The 23,173-nt window shown below is 54.5% G+C and overlaps 7 protein-coding genes across 7 annotated transcripts; 4 read left to right on the top strand and 3 right to left on the bottom strand.

Moving 5' to 3' along the window:
• Positions 1–154: 154 nt before the first annotated feature.
• On the bottom strand, positions 155–1,615 carry A1O7_04045 (uncharacterized protein; the record flags this gene model as incomplete). The annotated part of the gene is made up of 1 exon (XM_007758061.1): positions 155–1,615. The coding sequence occupies one exon, from the start codon at positions 1,613–1,615 to the stop codon at positions 155–157; it is 1,461 nt and encodes a 486-aa protein (XP_007756251.1).
• A 689-nt stretch (positions 1,616–2,304) lies between these two features.
• A1O7_04046 (uncharacterized protein) lies at positions 2,305–3,486 on the top strand (the record flags this gene model as incomplete). The annotated part of the gene is made up of 1 exon (XM_007758062.1): positions 2,305–3,486. One exon carries the CDS (start codon positions 2,305–2,307, stop codon positions 3,484–3,486), a length of 1,182 nt encoding a protein of 393 aa, XP_007756252.1.
• A 1,005-nt stretch (positions 3,487–4,491) lies between these two features.
• On the bottom strand, positions 4,492–6,367 carry A1O7_04047 (uncharacterized protein; the record flags this gene model as incomplete). The annotated part of the gene is made up of 3 exons (XM_007758063.1): positions 4,492–5,697; positions 5,747–5,906; positions 5,958–6,367. The coding sequence occupies 3 exons, from the start codon at positions 6,365–6,367 to the stop codon at positions 4,492–4,494; spliced, it is 1,776 nt and encodes a 591-aa protein (XP_007756253.1).
• Positions 6,368–6,756: 389 nt separating this feature from the next.
• A1O7_04048 (uncharacterized protein) lies at positions 6,757–7,885 on the bottom strand (the record flags this gene model as incomplete). Its single annotated transcript, XM_007758064.1, has 3 exons — positions 6,757–7,501; positions 7,548–7,639; positions 7,697–7,885. The coding sequence occupies 3 exons, from the start codon at positions 7,883–7,885 to the stop codon at positions 6,757–6,759; spliced, it is 1,026 nt and encodes a 341-aa protein (XP_007756254.1).
• An 866-nt stretch (positions 7,886–8,751) lies between these two features.
• Positions 8,752–12,683, top strand: A1O7_04049 (uncharacterized protein; the record flags this gene model as incomplete). Its single annotated transcript, XM_007758065.1, has 2 exons — positions 8,752–12,356; positions 12,446–12,683. 2 exons carry the CDS (start codon positions 8,752–8,754, stop codon positions 12,681–12,683), a joined length of 3,843 nt encoding a protein of 1,280 aa, XP_007756255.1.
• A 2,125-nt stretch (positions 12,684–14,808) lies between these two features.
• A1O7_04050 (uncharacterized protein) lies at positions 14,809–16,435 on the top strand (the record flags this gene model as incomplete). The annotated part of the gene is made up of 2 exons (XM_007758066.1): positions 14,809–16,338; positions 16,418–16,435. The coding sequence occupies 2 exons, from the start codon at positions 14,809–14,811 to the stop codon at positions 16,433–16,435; spliced, it is 1,548 nt and encodes a 515-aa protein (XP_007756256.1).
• Positions 16,436–17,448: 1,013 nt separating this feature from the next.
• Positions 17,449–20,675, top strand: A1O7_04051 (uncharacterized protein; the record flags this gene model as incomplete). The annotated part of the gene is made up of 2 exons (XM_007758067.1): positions 17,449–17,730; positions 17,790–20,675. 2 exons carry the CDS (start codon positions 17,449–17,451, stop codon positions 20,673–20,675), a joined length of 3,168 nt encoding a protein of 1,055 aa, XP_007756257.1.
• Between the last annotated feature and the right edge of the window lie 2,498 nt (positions 20,676–23,173).

Below are 23,173 nucleotides of genomic sequence, written 5' to 3' on the forward strand. Positions count from 1 at the left end.
CCGGGAACAGAGTGCATACATATTGACCAATATACACTCGTTTGCACGCCATTGAGTGGTTTCCAGTCTGGTTTTCCATGACATGCGATGAGCTAGAAGCCCGTGTAACCAACTGCTCACAATCAGTGCTCCGTGTCCAGTATTCAGTTCACTTCTACAGATCCTTCCCCGCCACCAACCTCCCATCCACAAACACCTTACGAATCGACCGATCATCACCCATAAACACCCACTTCTTCAACAACGCCATATCGTCACGCTCCCACCCATTGGTGTTGATATTATCATCCAAGCCCACATCGACGACGAGCGCATCAAACGCCTTTCCCACCTCAAAGTTCCCCACCGTCTTATCCACAGAGCACGCCTCCGCCCCGCCCATGGTCGCCAGATACACGAGCTCTTCGAAGCTCAGCTTCCAACCTGCCTCGTCCGTCGCGATAGTCAGATGTCTCGACACGTTACTCGCCTGCCTCATGGCATTGAGGATCGAGATGGAATAACCCGCCGAACAATCGGTTCCCAGTCCGACTTTGATGCCCCTGTCCAGGAGTTCGCGGACACGGCACCACCCGTCCGTCAGGCACGTGTTGCTGTTGGCGTTGTGCGCGACGCCCGCGCCCGTCTTGGCCAGCACGTCCATGTCCCTGCGGCTCAAATGGATGCAGTGCGCCAGGATGGTGCGCGGGCCGAGCAGGCCGTAGTGGTCGTACATGTCGGCGTAGCTGGCGAAGCCGGGGTGGAGGTCGTGCATGTCGGACACCTCCAGGGGTGTCTCGCACATATGTGCCTGCACGCGCATCCGTCCTTCGTTGTGACCTTCGCCTTCACTGGCTATGCCGCCCAACCCGCGCATCAGCTCCGGCGGCACATACGACCCGGCTCGAGGCTGGATGCACGGCATGACGAGCTTGCCCGTGGGATCGATCCGCCGGATGTGCGCGACGACCTTGGCCTCGTCGGCGATGCTCTGCGTGGCACTCGCTTCCCAGTTCCCGTGCGTGCTGCCGACGAGGATGCACAGCTTGCCAATGATGGCGCGTTGGCCGAATTCGAGGCACGTATCCGCCAGCACGTTTGTCGCCTCTCGGTGGATGCTCGAGTTGTACGCCACCGTGGTGCTCCCGTTGTCGAGCTCCTTGCGCACCATCTCGCGGTACACGCGGTGCGCCTTGGCCGTGTCCGTGTACGAGGCCTCGATCGGGTCCGTCCAGTTCTCGCACCACTCCTTCAGATCGCCCTCCATGCCTAGCGCCATGTTCGGGTACTGCGGGGCGTGCATGTGCGTGTCGATGAGCCCGGGGAACAGGAACTGCAGTGGCTTGAGCGTGATCTGCTCGGCATGCGTGAAGCCCTTGTGTTTGGCGCACGCTTCGCCCGCGGACGTGACGGTGGCGTCTAGGAACGCGATGGTGCCGGTGTCGTCGACCCCGAGGCTGGCTTGTGGCAGAATCTCGATCTCCTTGAGCGACTTACTGTGGATGATGCGGCCGTGGAAGACGCGCCGGGTGCGTTTGGTCCTGGTTGCGTCTGGTAGCACAGCAGCAGCATCACCACCACCATCACGCCTCTCGGATACAGTGTATGCTGGGGGAGGCGCCGAGTCACCGCTCATCCTGCTGTTTGGGCCGGAAGAGCGGCGGAACAGAGAAAGAGAAAGGGACGGGCAGCGCATCGTACGTACCGTGGCCTCGGACAAGCACGGTATGTACTTTTGTGTAGTACTTATGTACTGGGCAATACACTGCCCTCACAAGAATGCTACGCGGGGTGCTTTCTAGTCGTCGTTGCTCCCCGGCACCGACGCGTCAAGATAACAAGACGCGGCACGACATGATACGTCAGCAATCAGGCGAGCCTCTCTCGTATAGGAAGGTCCGTTGCATGTAGACATCATGAGTACCGTAGGTACCTTTGCCGCAAGGGGGAGGACGGGAGACGAGAGCAGGGTGGGCACGGCAGGGCGAGCAACGGAGAGCAGAGAAAACTGAGAGCTCAACGCCGCACATCTCCGCCGCACCAGATACAGCAATTATGTACTCGTGCCTAGTTAGGTACTGATGATACTGATACAGTACTCGATAGTGGGGGTAGCCAGGATACACACGTATGGTTGACGCATGGAATATGTACCAAAGGAGCAGTCGGCCGTCAACTGATCATGTCGTGCCCATTACGGAGTACACCCTACTCGGCGCCTACACGTCAAGATCTCAACCCTGAGTCGCATCCTCGACCAGGAGTTTCAGCACGGCCAGTTGATTCAATCGACGCGTGGCCTCAACAGGCGAGCGACGCCCCGAGATGAAAGCCACAACCGTAAGTCTCCAGGACCTCACAGCGGGTTCGGTACCCTTCGCAACCCTCGAAGACGCATTCGGCGAATCCTCCCTGGGCATCCTCGTCGTCAACGATCTCCCAGTCCGGTACCTGGTCCTGCGGGAAAAACTGCTCGCTTACTCGTCCTACCTGGCGCACCTGCCTGAGAGAGACCTCGACGCCCTCACCGACGCAGCCTCGCACTATGAGATAGGATGGAGCCACGGCAAAGAAGCCCTCAGCGACGGCGCCTACGACACAATGAAAGGCTCATATTACGTGGACTGTCACCCATTCTTCCCGGGGGCTGAGCCTGAGCCTATCGTCTCGAACAGGAACCCGAACCCGAACCCGGGCATGCCGTCGACGACCGTTCGAGGAGCGGGCACGAACCTGTGGCCGTCCGAGACCGCAATGCCGGGCTTCAGGACCACCTTCGAAGAGCTCTGCACGCTGCTCCTCGAGATCGGCGTGCTGGTCGCGCGGGCTGTCGATACGTACGCAGGAGTCCACGTCCCCGATTACCGACGCGGGCATCTCGAACACATCGTGCGGACGAGCCGGACGCCCAAGGCGCGGCTGTTGCATTATTTCCCGCCGACCGAGACATCTCACGAGCCATCGCTGGCGGAACCTCACGCGGCAACATGCGCATCGGCCTCGAACTCCGAGCAAGCTACGAGCGCCGGCTTTGTCTCGTGGTGCGCCACGCACTTGGACGACGGCTGCCTCACGGCGTTGACGGCGGCGCTGTACATCGACGAGTCCGATCCCCTGCCACCACTGAGACCGTCGTCCTCATTTCCCTTTCCGCCGCAAGGTCTATCCATCCTGCCCACGTCCCCGGACCCCAACGCGGGCCTGTACATCAGATCGCGCGACGGCGAGGTCGTCAAGGTCGACATCCCGGCTGGTTGCATTGCCTTTCAAACGGGCGAGGCACTGCAGATGATCACAGGTGGACACTTCAAGGCGGTACCGCATTTCGTGCGTGGGCCAAGCGTCAACTCCGGCAAGACCGGGTCCGGCGCGGCGTCGAGCAAGATGAGAATAGCCAGGAACACGCTCGCGCTGTTCATGCAGCCAGATGTCGACGAGGTGATCGACAGGGAGAAAGGGACCACGTACGGGCAGTTTGTTGCTCTGATTGTGAAGGCGCATTCGTAGATGTGTGGTGGGAGGCCTGAGACTTGGGCGGCGAGTGGCTGGGTGGCACGAGGTCCGACACGGTCAGTCCAGCCCCAGGTCGTGCAAGATGCACACATATTACATACCTACACACAGATGGACTGTGCAGCCTGTGGAGCTCGTAGTAGGGATGGATGCCTGAGTGGTGTACTTAGTCCCGGAGCGGCAATTTCAGCCAGCGCATGATCTGGGCGGCGAGGACGTGGTCTACGCGTGGTCTCTTCACGCCTGATGCTGGAAGGTTCAAGGGATTCACAACGTCAGCGACCAGTCAGTCGGGGGTGCACGCGGGGCCACGAACCGTGGCGGTTCGTTTCGTTCGCTATCAGTCACAAGACGGGGCACGATTTCATCATACGTTTGCGGATCGTAATTGGAACGCAGAGGAAGCCAGGCCGCTGGGGTTCAGGCTCCCGCATATTGCGTTGGAACGTACGTACGCCTGTATGGGAGAAAACCAAAGTTGTATCTTTCCCTTCACAAACACCATGATCCTCACATCTCACAACTTCCGACTAGGTCTATGGCGTGCACCACAAAGACGCCGAGGACGAGTTAGGAAAACGTCTGTAGTCAGCATCTCCCTACTCTCATCCCATTCCTGCGTACGTGAACTGGGTCGGGTCTCCAGATCGAGCCTTTCGGGCTGTAAACACGTCCTGTCAAGGTTACGGTGAAACCTGATGGGGTGGAACGGTTCGTCAATTGTCGCTGGCGGTACCCGCCCTCCTCCCGTTGATTCCACGTACTGGGTATTGAGCCGTCACAATGGAGCCGTACCGGAAGGAACGCAGCATGCTTTCCTGTGCGAGTTTTTGGCATGTACCAACTCGAGGCAAGTTGAGATGAGCCGCATTCAGATGCCAAGCTCAAATACCTACCTAGATTGCTAAGCAGCCGGACACTTGGATTCGTGGGTCTCGACTCGACTGCGTATAGTGGTGCAGTTTGAACGGGGTGTGGTCTGCTTCCTGTGCTCCACCCTCAACCTTCAGGGTACTCGTCCTTCACGTTGCTCACGAAAGTTCCCGTGTCGGGGTCATAGCGCTTGAACCATTTTCCGATCTCGATGGGGAATGCATTGACGTGCTGCTCCGTGATCTCCTCTGCAGACAACAAGACCACATTTTCCTGGGCAACGTAGCGTGTCGACTCGTCTTCGACGAGGACATTGTAGAAGGGCTGATTCCTTCCCTGAGGCAGGCGGTCGACTTGATTCATGGTGATCCACTGCTCTTGCATGCGGCAGTAATGGTCCCAGCCGTAGATTACGGCAAGATATCCGCGCCGGCGGTGCCGGAAGACCTGACCGACCTTGTACTCTACTATGGCGTTCCGCTCGTCCGAGCGATATTTCGGAGTGCGGGATTCGTGGTCCGAGTCTTTGAGTTGCGAGATGAGGTTACGGTAGGCGCGCGAGTCGGGAAGGGCGTACGCCAGCGGTAGGACGTGGGTTTCGAAAAGGTGTATGTCGAGATCAAAGTACTCGAGGAAGTGTTGTGTCAAGACGGCTAGGTGTTGGCGCATCTGTGCAGGGTGGTCAAGTGGGTGTGAAGGAAGGATGACCAGGGAGAACAGGGCGGCGTAGGTCGCTAGATTAGGGTTGATGGGGTGAACGGGCAAACCTGGGTCGTGAGACGGAGAGGAGAGGATGTTGTGTGCGGCTCGGATGGAGAGATCCCGGGGCGACGCGGCAGAGAGGTATGATGCCGTCTGGGCGGGGCTGGCAGTCGGCGTGATGAATTTCAATTGAGCTTCCAGCTTGGAGAGCGAGACGGGTTCGGAGTCGTTGAAAGGGTCCATGTACAAGTGGGTGTTCTTCGAGGGAGCGTTGTTCGAGGATTCTAATAGCTGGTTGCCATCTAGGTCGAACCCTGGGGGAGGTTGCACCAGGGCTTGGACATGGAAAGGATAGCTGCACGGAGCAGCGCGGAGATTGAATTGGCGGGCAACGTAGCAGTAAATAATCGCTGAGATCAGCGGCACTGAATTCCTGTTCTTGCTGAAAAGAGCGACGCCGAGGAACATGTGGTCGAGGCTGTGATAGTGTCTGTTGCCATGTATTCCTATCCACTGGTTGTCACGGAGATGCTCGGCAATGACAACGGCCTTCTGGCGAGGTGATAGTTCGTCAATGTCGGGATGCGCGTGACGGACAGAAGCTGCGTATGAACTCAGCCGCTCGAAAATCTAGGTCAAGTGTCAACACCAATGCTCATGTGGGAAGCAGGCAACTCACGTCGCTCATGTCTCCTTCCAGTTGTTCTTCTAGGATGAAGAGATCGAAGGCACTGAGAGAACGCTCATACGAGGTAATGGTGTCTCGCTGTTTGATGGCTGTCCATTCTCGTACGGCCATCAACCGATGTAGACAGCCAAGCGCTGCATGGCTCCAGTATCTGCATGATGGTCAAATTTACGTCGCATGTGCTCCTCGACGTCACACTCACCTTTGAGCAAGGCAATTCGGCGAGGAAGCGGCGTTCCAGTACATGTCGAGTAGGTCCTGCTTAGCATCGTAGCCAGCCTCGAGGACAACCTTCAGCGAGTCCAGGCGCCCAAGTTCCTCGGCTACGATCTTGTCGACAGCGTATCGAGTGGTTCGCGATGTCCGGTGGCGCTTCGCAAAAAGATCTTTCCACCCAGTAAAAGGCGTGTCCCGCAGCCGGGGCTCGAAAGCGTGGCGGCTATCCCACCATTTGAACGTTTGCTGACAGTAGTCTTTCCACAGAAGTGGTTCATTGGCTATGTCTGCAAAGTGCCGACATGTCTGTTGCAACGCGATATTGCTCAGGGGTGGCAAGTACGACAGAACGACCTGGAGTACCTCGTCGGGAAGACCTGTTAGGGGTGAAGGCATTGCGCCTCGGTCCTGAGGATTTGAGGTAGGGCTTCGCATGGCTGGATGGATACAAAATCTATCGATGTGGGCAATGGACGGCGTCGTCCAAGGAGAGTGTCGCGTGTACACTGTCTTGTCTGATCTGACATGGGAAAGTGAGCGAAATCAAAGAGCCCCGGATTTCGGAGGTTGGCCACGTCATGTTAGATGCCCGGATACAGCCAGCCGTGCCAGCCAATCAGAGCACAGAAAAACATGTGACATCAATACCAAAAACGCCAAGAATGTATGGGTGACAGTGGTGACTAGGTACCTTAGAAGGTATTGGCTGCGATCGTGAAGCCATCATTGATCAGTCATGGATCTCTCATCACGCATCGTCCGCATTCTGTGTAGTGATCACTCATTTACAGAAGGGCGGTCTTCAGAGTACCCTTTTCGGCATGTATTTTCACCAGCTGAGCGAGGAACGGCCCCCAATCCTCCCTCGTCCTGTCCATCTTGGCCTTGTCCGCCTCTACGCTGGTGGTGTCGGTCATGGCAGTCAATGACAATAATGAGTACTCCAAGGCGTAGGTCGTAGCCGACTCTAACTGGGCTTGAAGCTCGGGCAGAACCACCGCTACCCAGCTGTCTCCATTGCCCACGGACCCCAGCTTACGGGGTAGCTTTTCGAGTCCGTCCATCCTCCACACATCACCCACGGCTGGAACGTATGCGACAAAGTGAAAGCCGCTCTCATCTTCAAAAGCGTCCTCATCTTCCTTGCGTTTCTTGCGCGGGCGCTTGGATGAGGCCGCTCTCTTTCTCCTCTCCACCAACGCGAAGTCTTGTTTGAGGCGGAGATCGACATTCATCTTGTCGAACTCAGTGGCGAAAGAGTTATGCACGTCTCTGACGAAGTCGAACTGATCCAGAGCGAGGCCGCGGTCCTTGGGCGTCATGCCGATTGTACTCAATCTGAAGGCATTCAGAGTCTCGCCCAGATTGATCGTTGCATGGTTGTTGACAATGTTCATGAGAGCAACGGACGCACACGAATTCGATAGCGTCTGATTGGCAAACCAGACGCCTGCTGGAGGCTCCTTCGTGGCATTTTCTGTTTCCGGCGCTGCCCACCTAGAGAGGAAAATCAAACCATAGATGCTCTCGCTGCAACTGGTAAGCACGCATCATGTATAGTATTTTGGTGACTTACGGCGGGTACTCGAAGACACTGTCGAGTGGAACTACTTCGTTGACCTGGACGTTGGGAACGCCCCACTCTCGCAACAAAGTGCTGAAGATCACCTAAGTCCAAGCATTAAACCAGCACAATTTGTACTTTCAAGGACCCTTGTCACCTACTGGATCGTTCTCTAGCTCTGCCCATCCTTTCCAGGAACCAGCCTGCGTGCCATCGACTGGAATACCATCGGTGCCCACTGAGGCGCTGTCACGAGGGGTCGAAGCAGCGAATGAGCTTCCTTGCCCCGAGTCTCCCCTTGGCGGGTTGGCCACAGACTGTGAAGCCACGATGTTCTCGTCGGATGGCATTTCAGGCGACGTCCCCGGACAAAAGCCTGATAATTGTGTGATATCGAGCTGGGGAAGGGAAGACCTCGGAAAACAACCAAGACACCACCACACACGCAGTGGAAGCTCCAGTTTGATTGGAAGGCGCGGCTCGGTTCGAACTGATAACTCGACAGACTTTGACCGGGATTTTTCAGAGAGGCCGGGCGGTATCTAGTCAAATAGCAGAAGCACCGGCATTGTGCGCCGGCAAGAGTGACGTTGTTGGTGTTGAGGAATTCGAAGAAGCTCCATCTGGACGATGGTAATGGCTTCCAGCGAAACTCAACCCAGATCACATCGCATGTGCCAAGGGAACAGCGTCATGATTGGATCGCCGCAAATGACAATTGTCACTGGGGCAGAGTATCTACTCTAAAGAATACACCTTGAAATCTAGATTAGAAAATTCCGGCAGCACCCAGGCGTCAAGGTGAGAAACCGCGTTGGGATGTGCATTGGGACGCAAGGCTGCGAATGACGTCACACAAGGCGGCCGCCAAGAGTCGGAATTTGGACAGCCTCGTTCGTACAGCCTCGTGGTTCTCGTGCAAGTGAATCGCAGACGCGTGTGGTGCAAACAGTCGTGACGACAACGTCCGCCAACAACGATTCCAGGTACTGGCCACTCTCGATCCCAGCTGTCGGCTTGTATTCTGCGTGCCAATTGGAGAACAAGCTCACTAACATTTCGGACCAGCCCAAAAAGTTTCACTCGTTGTTGTTGCTGTTGTCGTCAGACTATTCAGACTGCGACTTAGCGATCTCTTGCGGACGATAGTTCGAGTTCTCCCGCAGAAACCGCCTTCCGCTCGGAGTCTCATAGGACGACGAAGCCGCATGGTGCAATGAACGAGACACCGCGACTGCGGTCGGCTTTTCCACCCACGCCTCGAACCGACCCTCGAGCCCGAACTCTCAACCTCAATGGCCGCTCGGGCCCAGGCTCGTCGCCGCTTTTCCCGCAGAAACCGTCCCCTGTAGTCAAACAACCTGTCAAGATCTCTCCAGAAGCAGTAGCTACTGGCACGCCGCTGATACCAACGGACATCATTGATGTTCCACAACAGAGATTCTATATCTTCGCGTTTTACATTGCTCTGACGGCGTGGAGGTTATACAACTCGTTCAGTGTCGAGAGTGACCTTGATTCAACATGGCTGTTCCTCAAGTGGGTGGGAATAGATGCCGCGTTTTTCGTGGCGTTACCGGCATTTAAGATACCCTGGCTGGAGTTTTCATTTCTTACGACTTTCACATTGTGGTTACTACATGCTATTGCGAATGCTTTTTTGATGTACAAGATACCCATTCCCTTGCTGACCTGGCTGGGCGCTCTGGTCAAGGTGGCATACGACCGCGAACTTTCGCTCTCGGAACACCGGGTAAAACCTGCAGACATCTTACAGAACTCCTCCATTATTTTGGGGAAGCAGATCATCCACATCCTACCAGAAGGATCCGCAATTTTGAATCCCGGGAAGAAGTCATACTGCCTCGACCCTTCGAATCCTGCAGCTTACCTACCGATTCAAATCAATCAGACGACGCCTATCTCAATCGAACTTCAGCGTTATGATCTCGACACGGACGAGGTCGAGACGATCACAATTGGCAGCAAACAAGCCAAACAATTATTGAAGAAGGCTAATACCGGTCATCACAAATCTGACAGAAGTACACCTCGGACTTTGCATTATTCAGTCTCGAAGAAAGGCCTTTACCAGCTACACCGCGTTATTGACGCCACGAAACTAGAAGTGCGAAGACGAAGTTTCGATGTAGCTGTCGTGCAATGCCCCGAAGCGTCCATCTCAGCCGAGTCGGGGGACAGGTGCACAGGAGAGCTCAGCAACGTCTCCTTGAAGGTGTCAGGAGTGCCCCCCTTCAAAGTCAGATACAGCAAGACGGTCAACCACAAGCAATTCAGTTCGATTGTGCAAAATGTCCAGCCTCATGTGGACCCTGGTCTTGTTGCCGACGACGAGTCTGCCGGTGTCGTTCTCGATCCTCGGCGGCCCCACGTTGGTTGGACGAAATCTATCACCGAATCTTTCGAGATCAATGAATCCTTACATCAGAACGGAAGCCATTCCTACACCGTGGAGGAGGTAGAGGATGGTCTTGGCAATAAGGTCATTTATGATGCTAGCAATCCCAAGGATGCCCATGCGCCGCGGCTTCAGAGCTTGACCGTCCATAACCGACCTCGAATCACTCTCGGAGGACTCAATGTTGACCGAGTACTTCGGGCTCGTGAGGGACGCGCTATCAATCTCCCTATCCGCGTTCCACACCCAGATTCCTTGCATTCGTCCGATTGGCCGCTGAAAGTCAGATACAGTTTTGTCTCCGAGGACGGGCAAGAGGATTCCCAAGCGGAGCACCATTCCTACGACATGGCTAATCGTCACTCGACGCCACTGGTCACTGTGCCTGGAAGGTACAGCCTTGAGTCCATCGACAGCCCATACTGTCATGGAGAGGTTGCAGAGCCCTCGTCTCTCTTGCTGTCCAACCCACCTAAGCCTGGATTGATTCTGGAAAAGGAAGACATCTTCGACAAATGCGCTGGCAATCCTATCGGCATGTACGTCAACTTTGACTTTACTGGCAGCCCACCATTCAAAGTAAGATACGTTGTCATCCACCAAGGCCGAGCGCATGGAAAGGTTGAAGAGTTCCCGGGTATGCGTGGTCGGATTGAGTTGCGAGAACGAGCAGCAGGCTCGTACACGTACCGGTTCCGCGATATCGAGGATCAGGTGTACGGCGTTGTTCCCCTCACGGATCAAAATCTTGTCCTCGAACAAGATATCAGGCCACCAGCGTCCGCGTCCTTTCAGGAAGACGCTCGTGTTATCAAAGCATGCCTGGGTTCCCCCGTCTCTGTGCCAGTCAGACTGTCTGGCCAGGGACCGTGGAATTTGGATTATGAGGTAGTACATGCCGGCAAGCGCAAAAAATACAGCATCTCTTCGGAGGAAGAGCTGTACAACATCGAGCTGTCACCCTTCACCAATGGAGGCAGCTACTCGGTTGTTCTAATGGGCGTACAAGATCAGTCCAAATGCCGTACGACTCTACAAGAAGAACGCAAGATCGAGGTCAGACCAGAGCAACCAAGAGCTGCATTTGGCGACATTGAAGGGAAGCGCTCGATATTGGCACTAGACGGGAAATCTGTCAAGCTTCCCTTACGACTTCAGGGCATCGCCCCTTGGGCTGTCAGACTACAGAACCTCGACCAGGGATCAGACTCATTCGAGCAGATCTTCAAAGATGCAAATGGGGAGCTTTCCGTCAGTCGCCCTGGCACGTACGAGATAGTCTCGGTGCATGATAGCTGTCCCGGTGTGGTTGATCCCAAAGCGAATCAGTTCGAAGTCAGCTGGATAGCTCGCCCAACACTATTCATAAGAGACTCGGCAGTCGAGAAAGAAAGTATTCGAAGCTTTCGCAAACCGGCCGTATGTCAGGGTGACGAAGCAACACTGGCACTCGCGCTCAGTGGTAACGCACCCTTCCACATCAAATACCAGCAGAAATTCGAACCCATCAAAGGACCTTCGGCAATCAGCAATAAACCTGCTACATTTGCAGGCGCCAACGCCCAAATCAATCTGGACACAAGCAGAGCCGGTGAATATACCTACGTTTTCAGTGAACTTAGTGACGCGCGCTACTCGCATGACAACAAGGCTTTCACACCCACAATCGTGAAACAACAAGTGTACGCGCCTCCCTCCGCGGCATTTGGCCAAGCGGGCAAAACATATGGATACTGTAAGGACGATCCGAGCTTTACAGCCAGTGTCGAAGCCGAGACGGAGCAAATACCCATCAAGTTCACAGGCACACCACCTTTCAGTGTTGAAATCGCCATCACACACCACGGCGTCTCCACTCGCCCAGAAATCATTCGCCAAAAGGATATCCAGACCAATACGTACTCCTGGCCGCTTTCCCGTGCCACTCTTGACCTAGGCACCCATGCGATATCCATCCGCAGCGTCAAGGACGGTCGCGGCTGCGAAAGTATCCTCGACAACGACCCGTCCTCAGTGCGCGTGCACGTCTCCTCCCCACCAACGATCATTCCGCTCGAAAGCCAGGAACACTACTGCGTCGGCGAACACGTTTCCTTCTCCCTGAGTGGACAGGCGCCCTTCGATATCTTCTACAGCTTCAACGCGCGCGAGCGCAAGGCCCGTGTCAGCGGGACAGAATTTCGGCGTCTTGCCGAGGCACCTGGCGAATTCATCATTACGGGTGTGAGTGATTCTGCCATGGGCAACTCGAAGTGTCGTGCGAGAAAGGACATTCGCAAAAAGATCCATGCGTTCCCGAGCGTGGAGATCGCGCAGGGTCGCACTGTTGTGAGTGATATCCACGAGGGGGGCGAGGTAGATATCGAATTTCGATTCACGGGCACGCCGCCCTTCGAGTTTACGTGAGTTACCTTCCCACCAGCCTTTTCTCCCTTTGTCACCTTGAATTGTGCGAAATGGAAAATGGTCGTTGCTAATGCTGACATACTAGATACACTCGTTCCGAAAATCCCGTCAGGGGCAAAAAGGGCAGTAAGCCACGCATTCTTGAAACACGCCACGAGACTTCCAACGAATTCAGAAAGATGATCCGCGCCAGTGACGAGGGCATCTACGAGGTCGTGAGCATCAAAGATCGCTTCTGCAGCTACACGAAACCTTCCCATAAGGCTTCGTCCGGTGGAGCTGGCCTTTTGGGAGGCGCCGGGCAGAAGAGGTTGACATATTGACTGTTCCACTTCCATTCGTAGTGTGCTAGCTGCATTCTGGTAGGAAGGCGGCTGCAGAGCGTGGTGAATGGATGCCCTACCCCAGTCTGAAGTGTGTGGTGCTCGAGGGGACTGAACAAGCCAAGTGGGATGGAGATCTGCCTGAGTCACGATGTTTTCATCCCTGAAGAGGCCGCTAGGTATGGAAACGGCTGTGCTTTGAGCGGTGAAGGTACAAGGTACAACGATATCGCCTGGTGGAGCGTTGGGAAGGCGCCTGCTCGGATAGTTCTGCAGCCACTTCTTCTAGGCCCGTTCCTGCTTCCAGTTTCGTGCCTCAATGCGTGTCCATCTTTAGCGATAACTTCTTGCAGGGAGTTGAAGATACATCTACTCCGTACCTGACCACGCGGTCCCGCTCTCCGATCCTTGTGCTTCCCTCATGGGTCCGTGTCCGATGCCGGGATTTGAAGTTTGACGCGTCGTGCCAAGATTGCGGTGAGCACGTCAATGCATATGCGAAGATCCAATTCACATGGGACGGCGTACCCATTACTGCAGCATATCACGAATAAAACTGGATAACCATTCCGAAAGTGCGACAACCTCTCTCGCCGCGTGATGGGGATTGAGCCTCGAGACCCTTTGTCACACCTTGGTGCTGTGCAACGTCTCCTGCGTAACTTATATCTCACCCACATCCTCGCCTACACAGTACGGATCTAAGTCATATTCTTGATCAACGCTCGGACCTACCTGACAAGGTGGCTCCAGTTGGTTATCATCGCTCCACCGTCAGACCTCCCTACGGCGACCGTCCAGCAGAGTCGAAAAGCCCATCCACTCCTAGGTGGGATCAATCTCTGGAATCCAGGTGGCTGGGTGTCGTGATGCATGCGGCATGCGGGTCAGACACCCCCGGGTCGCCGCCGTTGGGGACGTACAGTACATTGCTGGGACGGGCCTCGTTCAAGTAATTACCAGGTCCGGAGTAGTGCATGTGGCGGCCCCCAACGATCTTCTGGCCACTCAAATCTTGCCCCCCAGCTCGCTACCGGCTACCAGTAACATGTACGGAGTATGGGGTACAGCTTATCTGTAAGGGCTTCCCATATCTTGAAGACGCGTCTACACCGTACTTACATGCACGATCTACTAGTGTTCCGAGCTGGATCATGCTTTAGCAGATGGACACACAGCATGGAGTTGCACCTGCACGACTACGCCTGGCACGTCCTTCGCCATGGCTTTGACACGAGCGGTGAAGTCAGGGTATATGGCGAGTCATAGCCCCGGCTTGAGGTTGCTGGGACAATCTCGCCGGGCGCAATGGGCGCAACATAGCCAATGACTTATTTTCGAGATGGTAAAACGCCCTATTCTGTAGAATTCCTCCCAATTTTGGTTTCCTTCGGCACGTTGCCTGTTGGGCATCGCATAACCAAGATGGCCAATTGGGACGATTTCAGTCCCTACGTGAGAATGGCAGCTGACCGTTTGCTGGACAGCCCCCGAAAAAGCAAATCGTCTGGGTCTGGACCTGTGTGAGAGCGGCAAAAAACCCCTCGTTGTCGAAGTCGAAGCTGATAGCTGTGTTGAGTGTCGCTGCGCGACATCAGCGATCAACATGAAGTCCGGGTCATGCCCCAATTGCTCCGCCCCGCGATGTCCAAGGTGCGAGAAAGAAAAGGTTGTCAAAAAGTAGAGGCGGCGACATTGGCATCGAGGTGTATCCGACATGCTAGCTACGTGGCATTCAGTGAGTGCGCTTGTCCTTGACGCCCGGCAGCATTGTGCAGTCAATCAGAAGCCGATACCTCCCTGCTCGAACGTGTCACAACATGCTGCTAACACACAATCAGCTCGTCTCCGACATGGCTGTCTGTCGCCAGACGACGCGGGTTCAAGTCGTCAGGCCCGACCAGCCTATTTCCCTAACCCATACACATACGTTGACATTACCAGCTTGCAAGGGATCCAAGCCGCTGTCTACGCCTTGTTCATAGCACCCTCCTTGCCCCTATATACGTGTCGACACCGCTCGGCTACGAAAGAAGGTAAAGACGAGATCTCCGCCCTGATTACAGCATGCTTGTTGCTCCTTTCCCATTCAGCAGCCACCGTTGCTCAAATACTATCTCGAGCGATGCCACAATCTGGGTCTTTGATCCGCGCTAGTGACGTCGTGTGGCATCCAGAGTTCACAAGGCGGTGTCGGGACCTCAATCTCAGAGAGCTAGAAAAGTCTCACTTGGAGTGGCTGGCGCAGAGTGTGGCGGACACAGTAGAGGATGTGGAAAGAGCCCGGGCTGCGCAACTGGATGTGAATATTGCGCCCCTGTTCATAAGGGACGACGACGACGAGATCTCTGCTGAAGCCGATAAAGTCGAAGCATTCTGCCCCAAGACGACTCTCCGACATCTTTTGACAGAGACCGTGGAAGGCGGCACTTCTCCAAGCCCCAAGGCTCTGTTGGATGAGAGGAGTATCAATGGTGGTGTTATCAGTGAAAGACGCAACAAAGGCCCACTCACTGCGCGACAGCTGTACCAGGCGCTTAGTGAGCCTCGCTATCGGTCGAATCAGGCACAGTATTTGGATGTACGACACAGACACATATACCTCACTGACCTGGATCCTGAGTGCGTATGCGCCATCTTCGGCACAGCACCACACTATCAGAAGCGCGCGGTCGGTTCCTTGGTGTATAGGCATCTCCAGTCGGCGCCTCACACAACTGTCTCCATCTCTCCACAGGGACACAATTTTGCGTTTGCATTTCACCTTCGCTACAAGCTGATGCGCCGGTCCGATACCCCAAATCTTGATACACGGCGCTTTGCGAACAATACAGCTCTCCGGGAGTATCGAAACGTCTCGTTCCTCGACAAAAGAGGCAATCAGCCCGGTATTCATTGCTACGAAGCACAAATATCCTATCTGGTAACCGGAAACGATGATTCGTTATGGGATTCTCTTTGTATCAGCGACAACTACTTTAATTCCAAGCAAGCCGGGACGAGTCTAACGGACGTATACGAGGAGATCAGTCAAGACGCCGACGGACTTGTGGCCCTCGATCCATCCACCCGAGGTGAAGCCGGGCCTGACTTCCCTGCCACGGATCCTCGCGAGAAGTTTCCGAGAACGCTGGCGTACCACTTGAAGCGCGTTACAGCCGAGTACATGCGCATAGTGGACTGGCTGAACGACCCCGTTCGTGACTATGCGCAGTGTAAACATAACCGGCAGCATCTCTCCAAGAGACCTCATACCAAAATGAAAGACGAAGGCTTCGACACCCTCAAATGGAGTGCAGAAGTCAAAGATCTAGCAGACATGTTTTCGATGGAGGTGGCTGACATAAAGGATGAAGTCGGGAGTTTCCTTGAAAAGAACCATATTCTCTTCCCATCGGAACTCTGTGGTCCTGCGATATCCGACATCATTGATAACATGGAGGAGTTGGAGAAGGTGCAGAGGAGGCTCCGAAGTGTCAGCAGCAGGTGTAAGAGTCTGATCGAAACTGAACAGAATCTCCTGCAGCAGTTCCCTGCCGAAATAGGACGGAAGACTGAATTCATTTCGAAGTCCATATACCCTGTGATGATCGCGACGGGCATCTTCTCCATGCAGGATCATGTTCTGCCCTTCAAAGCCAACACCACGGCATTTGTATGCGCGCTGCTGATTGCATTTTGCCTGATTCACCTTGGTTTCGAACCGTCGTGGTGGCATTCAGCTGTAAGTGCAGCCGCCAAAATTGGTGTGAGCCAGCGGATCCAAGCAATGTATCTCCGTCTTCCAGAACGCATGCGAACAGGATTAACCAACTCAACCCCACATCACCAATCGACTGATGCAGTGGAATTGTCGGCTTGGAGGTTGCCGCGGAGTAGACGCGACCTCCAATCTGCGGCCCTGCCAGGGCCAGTGATGGAAGTATGAGGCCTGCAGCATATTGTAGCAGGCCGGACAAATCATCTTACTTTCCGCTTTACGGGTTGCATCCTATCTGCATTGAGCGCATTGAATCTCACTAATTGAGGGAGAAGCTGGAGCATCGAGTCCGAAGAGCTGTTGGCTAAGCAGACCGCTGACAGGTGAACTGCGGCTGAGCCGGAACTCACCACAATCTCAATTCAACTTGACCCTCACGTCAACCTCATTCAGATTGATCTCACGTGTGTGCTAATAATTCATACTCATGGCGACTTCGGTCTTTCAGATCTTAAAGTCCTTCTTCCTGAAGTCTGAGAATCCTCGATGATGATGAGGCTCGTAAAGACAACCGAAGGCACGATGCCACCGTCACATGCTGTGCAGGGCGACATCATGGTAGCCTACATCCCTGCTCCTCTACACACTGTTTCTCTGAGCAAGAAGACCCAGAGTCTCAATGATGCGCTGAGCCCAGGCTCGTATCGATTCGAACATGTCGCTAACGGTCGCAAGGTCGATTCTGGGAGAATTTTCCGACCCCGAGCGACGGCGGGTGGCTTCGATAGGATCGCTACCCAGCCTCACAGTGTCCCAAACACCACTCCCCGCGCGAGAGACGTGTCATATGGTGTAGGGCGAGCGCTACGTGGCGTTGCCAGCTGTCTGCGATGCTCGTGCCCTGCACATCTATGCGAGATGATTCGTTGGTGAAGCTGATTGGGCGGCCAGCAGAGCAGCAGCATCGCCCTGCCAAAAGGCAACTACTTGTGTCGTGCTTCCACCTGCTCTTCCAATGTTCTCCCCGCGTCCTTCCAGCCTTCAAACAACATAGTGCCGCGGACCATGGCGACTCTGGACGCCGACAGCCTCCAGGTCCTCCTCGATGGGTTGGGTGTGGACGACACGGGCCGTTCGTTCCCAGCCGCAGACGTTCTGACGCGGCCGCTTGACATCTACCGAACGCATCTAGCACAAGTTCTTGTGAAGCTCACTGATTGCGAGCCACAGCTGGCTTATGATTCGATCCAGGAGCCCAACGACTACGGCGATCTGGAGGTGGTCATTCCGCGTCTGCGCCTCAAGGGATCAGACCCCAAGGAGCTCGCACTCAATCTGGCTGAGAAGGTGTGCCCGCCGCAAATCCTCCAGTCTGTTTACTGACCGGTTGTTTGCCCTGCATCTAGTTTCCAGAAACACCTCTTTTTGACCAGCCCTTTGAGGACGGCATTCACGTCCGACTGTACATATCTCCGGAAACTTTGGCTCGCATCCTCCTGCCATACATTCTCGACCGTGGCAAGTTCTATGGCAGCTGCCTTTTTCCCGGCCTCACAAGTGGCGATGTTCATCGTGGCGCTGGCAGACGAGTCATCGTTGACTTCTCGTCGCCCAACCTTGGCAAAGAGTTCGACGGCACCCACTTACGAAGCACCGTCATTGGCGCTTCCATTGCTTCCTTGTATGAGGGCATGGGATGGGACGTACGACGCCTGAACTTCCTTGGCGACTGGGGCAAACACATCGGCCTCCTTGCTGTCGGATGGCACAGGTTCGGCTCGGACGAGCTGCTCGAAGAGGAACCGCTCCGACATTTACTCGACGTATACGCAAAGATCGACGAACTGTCCAAGGCCGAAGCCTCGGCTAATCAGGAGAACAACACGGAAGTCGACACCGCAGGCGAGGCACCACTTACCGAAAATGTCCCGATTTCGACTCAGCTGGACAACGCCTTTAAGAAAATGGAGGATGGCGATGCCGACGCCGTTGCATTGTGGAAGCGACTTCGTGAGGCCTGCGTCACAAGGTATGCCGATTTATATGCCGAGCTCAACATCAATTTCGACGACTACTCGGGAGAATCCGAAGTCAGCAAAGCCACCATGTCCGAGGTCGAGGCAATTCTTACCGAGAATGGAGTCTACGAAGACAGTAACGGAGCTTGGATCATCGACTTCAAGAAGCACGGAGCGAAAGGTCTACCAACTGTGACTGCACGTCACCCTAATGGGACAACCAGCTATCTGCTCCGCGACGTGGGAGCGGTTCTCGAGCGCAGAAAGAAATACAACTTCGACAAGATGATCTACGTCGTCTCTGCAAAGCAAGACGTTCATTTCCAGCAGCTATTCCGGACGCTGGAGCTGATGGGCGACGAGTACCACAACCTCGCACAGTCTCTGCAGCACGTGAGTTTCGGTCCTGTTCGAGGCCTGTCACCACAGTCAGCGAGCAGCGGGCTTCTGTTGGGCGACATCCTTACACAGTGCCAGGAGGTGATGCAAGAGAGCCTCAAGGCAGAGGGAAATGATGATTTCTTCCAGAGCTACGGAATTAACGGCGATGGAGCTTTGACTGATGCAAGTGAATTTGCCAGGCTTGCTCTCATCAGCCAAGAACTGTCGACCAAGCGCTCCGCCACGCTCAACTTCACTCTTGGAACCGATGAAAAGATTGGCGCTCTCGCTGACAACTATCCTGGTTTGAGAGTTCAGCGATGGCTCGATAATCTTCGGTCAAAGGCAAAGCTTCAGGGTGGTGAAGCACGGCGAAGCCTCGAGCACGAAGGCCTCGATTACACGCTTTTCACTGAAGAAGAATCGTATTCATACGCAGATATGCTCAAGTTGTTGGCGCGGTTCCCGATTTGCGTGAAGCACGCGTTTGACAAGCTTGAGCCTGCGATCATCCTCTCGTACTTGGTCCAGGTGATTGACATGTTGCCGTCGGTATGGGATGAGGAGGAGAACAATCCCCATTCCGAGGATACTGGGATTGAGCCCGATAATGAAGGAGAGGGATCATCATCAGCCGTGCGACCTGCCCGGAATCACGACGCCCTGAGGACCATCTTCTGTGAATGCGTCCGGACGGTAGTAGAAAACGGTATGAATCTGATTGGCCTCGTGCCTATCAAGGAACGAAAACGAGAATCCCTGGAAGTGTCAGAGTCAACGCCAGCGGTCTTGCCCGAAGAGGTGAGCGAGGGGGCACCTCCTATGGTTCAATCGCAAGAAGCCGGCACGGAACAAGCTCCCACGGTCCGTCCACAAGGAAATTGTGGGGAGCCAAGTGCTCCAGCCATGCCGCAAGAGGTCAACGAAGAGCTGACACCTACAGCTAATCCACAAGATAACCACGAGGCCACTGATGTGGCTGAGGTGCATGTAGCCATCGAGGAGCTAGCGCTTCCAACTGTGCCACCAGAGCTCATAGACGAGGTCACCGAAGACGCAGCGGAGGTTCCAGCAGCGACCGACTCGTCATTACCAAAAGAGGTGGACGCGGTGGCAGATCCCACGGGCGTGCTGCAAGGAGTCAATGAAGAAACAGGCCCGGCCGTATTGCAAGAAAACAGCGACGAATCAGCGGACGTTGGCCAGCTGCAGGAAAGCAATGAGGAAACAACACTTCCAGCTTTGCCAAAAGTCACCGAGCAGACGACGCTTCCAGCCTTTGTGCCAGAAGATAATGATGGGGCAACGGAGGTAGCTCTGGCAGGAGAAATCGCAGAAGTGGCTAACCCCTGGATCACACCGCAAGAAAGCAGGGGAGACGACGCTCCCATGACTATTTCGCAAGTTATCAACGCAGAGGCCGCGGTCCCTGCCATGCCCCAAGACCGAGAGGACCCAGGTTCTACAGCTGTTGGACAGGAAGTGAACGAGGCAGCACCCGTGGCTATACCTCAGGATATCAACGAGGATGCTGGGCCTTTACCTATGCCCGTGGAGGTTATAGTGGAAGCAGCCGTTCCAGAAGAGATCAACGACGCAGCCTCCGCCGGTGTATCGAAAGGAGACAACGAAGACCCATTGCTTAGTGCAATCTCAGAAGAGGCGCACGAGCCCATCGGTACTCCTCAACCCGTTAACGAGGACTTGCCTGCGCCTATACCTGAGGAAACCAACGTGGAAGCAATCAGCACATCAATCCCGTCAAGGGCAAACGCAACAGAGTCCCTAGATACTCTTCAAGGACAGAACGAGGAAAACTCCGCCCCCGAGATGAAGGAAGTCGACGTGGAACCGACTACCACCGCCAGCCCGGAGGACGAAGGTAGACGGTGATCACGCGTCAACCACGCTCCCCCGAGGGGTGAGCGACGAATGATGACGAGACCCTTTCTTACTGTTCCAAAGACCCGTCGGAGGAAGGTATCGTGTCGTCTGGCCCGAAACAACGTCGTAAGGAAAGACGAAAAAAGGACAAGGACATTCGGCAGGCAATCTCGTGGATGCAAAGACTGATCTACCCTTAGGAGCTGTTCTCTGGTCGCTGCACTTCGTGTCAATAGCGGGCCACCAGATCTAGGATGAACAGCTCAACACACCAAACCACACCACACCACACCTGGACGTCGCTGTGCACGCACGCTTGGGACATATTCCGCAACCAATGCCCTACGTTACGTCACACCGTATACCAAATACCGTCGCGCCTATGCCTTACACCCGACCTTGGACGCCTCGAACGTTCACCCTATGTTCCCGTATTCCTATGGCCGGAAGTCTGACGCCCGTCCCCTCAGGAGGGCGGTGTGTGTCACCGGCCGGGCCGTGCGTTCTTCACCCCACGTGGAAGGCCCGTCCCTACCCTGGTTCCAACTAACTTCTACCCTCCCTCGGGAGGGTCGTGCCGCGGTCGTCGCGTGTCCAGCGTCCGCTGGCCGCCCGGCCCGGCCTGCAAGGTAGTTACCTGGTTGACTCTGGCAGTATGTGGCGGGCATCCCTGCCCTGTTCCTGTCTTGCCACTGCCATTGCCCTAGGGCAGGGCAAGAGCTACGCTGCATTACATAGTCCATAGCTCTCCGAGAGCCTTGCTCTCGGTAGTTAGAGAATCAGAGATTGACAAGAGTTACGGTGCCCTACCACACAGTAGTCATATGCTTGTCTCAAAGATTAAGCCATGCATGTCTAAGTATAAGCAATTTATACTGTGAATGCATGGCTTAATCTTTGAGACAAGCATATGACTACTGTGTGGTAGGGCACCGTAGTCATATGCTTGTCTCAAAGATTAAGCCATGCATGTCTAAGTATAAGCAATTTATACTGTGAATGCATGGCTTAATCTTTGAGACAAGCATATGACTACTGTGTGGTAGGGCACCGTAGTCATATGCTTGTCTCAAAGATTAAGATACTGCCATGTTCAATGGATGGAGCATAACATACCTACACCTCCATCCCACTTGAGGCCTCGGAAATGTGGGGACCGCACCTGACAGCATGCAACTTAATGGAATTGATGACGCCAGATGACATTGACGACGAGCACGACTCTGACAATGACGACGACATTGACCGTGATAGCAACGACAGCGAGAGCAGGGTACGAAACGACAAGCAGGAACATTAGTTGACGATGACATTAACGATGATAGCCGCGAGAGTCAGAGGAGCGTACGAAAGATGATGACAATGACAACGATGAGCCGGGGGACAAGCACGAAAGTGATAATTGCGATGATAGTAGCGACAGTCGGAAGAGGAGTTCGAAATGTACGGAGGTACTACGGGTGACCTATGAAGAGTACTTATGTTCCTGTCAACCTAGGCCCCGAAAGCTTCATGTTTTGTGCTGATGTACGGAGAACGGAGTACTCAAATCAACGACGGACGCTCGCTATGATACAATAGAATACAACACAATCTTGTGCGGTGTAATGCAACGCATCTATCTACCTGACTACGTACCTACCTACGTACTTCGTCTCAGGAATTCCATATTATATGATACGTTGATATACCTAAACCTTAGTGACGGACGCTCAGTGTAATAGGATACAATGCAATACAATGCAATGCAATACAATGCAATGCAATACATTACACTCAGTCACCCCGATCACTGCTCAGGCCACGGAATGGACACAAGTTTCATTTCCCACGCCCTGTAGCCCACCTACTATACGTAACACACAAGGCTCACTCGGAATGTTCAAGTTGATTGCGCCAGACTTAAGCAGGACCAGACCAAACCCAGCTCGAACGTGACGGCGCTGCGGCTGGTGAGGAATTCATTCGTGCACGAAGAACAATGGTCTAATATGCACTACTGTAGTTGGGAGAGGATCAAGGCCTAGCTAGGTCCATGCGAGGTGTGACGAAGGGAGAGGAGCGACGTAGACTCGTCCTGCCATGAAGACAACCTACATACCAAGTACTCGACAAGACGCAGGAGCAGACGCACGACCGGCGCAAGACATAAATTGAATTCATCACAAAGGCGGAGAACTCATGTTTTCAGAGGAAGAAAAGGCAGTCTTGTGCATTTGTCCCCATCTCGAGATCGAGCTGCGGAGCGTGGGACGGAGCTCTGCAAGCCCAGTGTCTAGCTCGGTACGCGCAAAGACATCGACCTCGGAGACCTACGTATAACTAACTAGGTGCCTTGTTCCTTGTCGAGCTGCAACTCCTTTCGGAGAAATCCCAATGATGATCTGGTTGACTGGGTTCTGCGTCCAGGCACCCACTTCGAAACTCTTCAATGCCTGGATATTTGGGGTTTCAGGCTCCTGGCTTCCTCCTGTTCTTTTTTTGATAGTTTTCTATGATTTTCTGTG

Source organism: Cladophialophora yegresii, assembly GCF_000585515.1.
Source record: "Cladophialophora yegresii CBS 114405 chromosome Unknown aczIN-supercont1.3, whole genome shotgun sequence".
Taxonomy (NCBI): domain Eukaryota; kingdom Fungi; phylum Ascomycota; class Eurotiomycetes; order Chaetothyriales; family Herpotrichiellaceae; genus Cladophialophora; species Cladophialophora yegresii.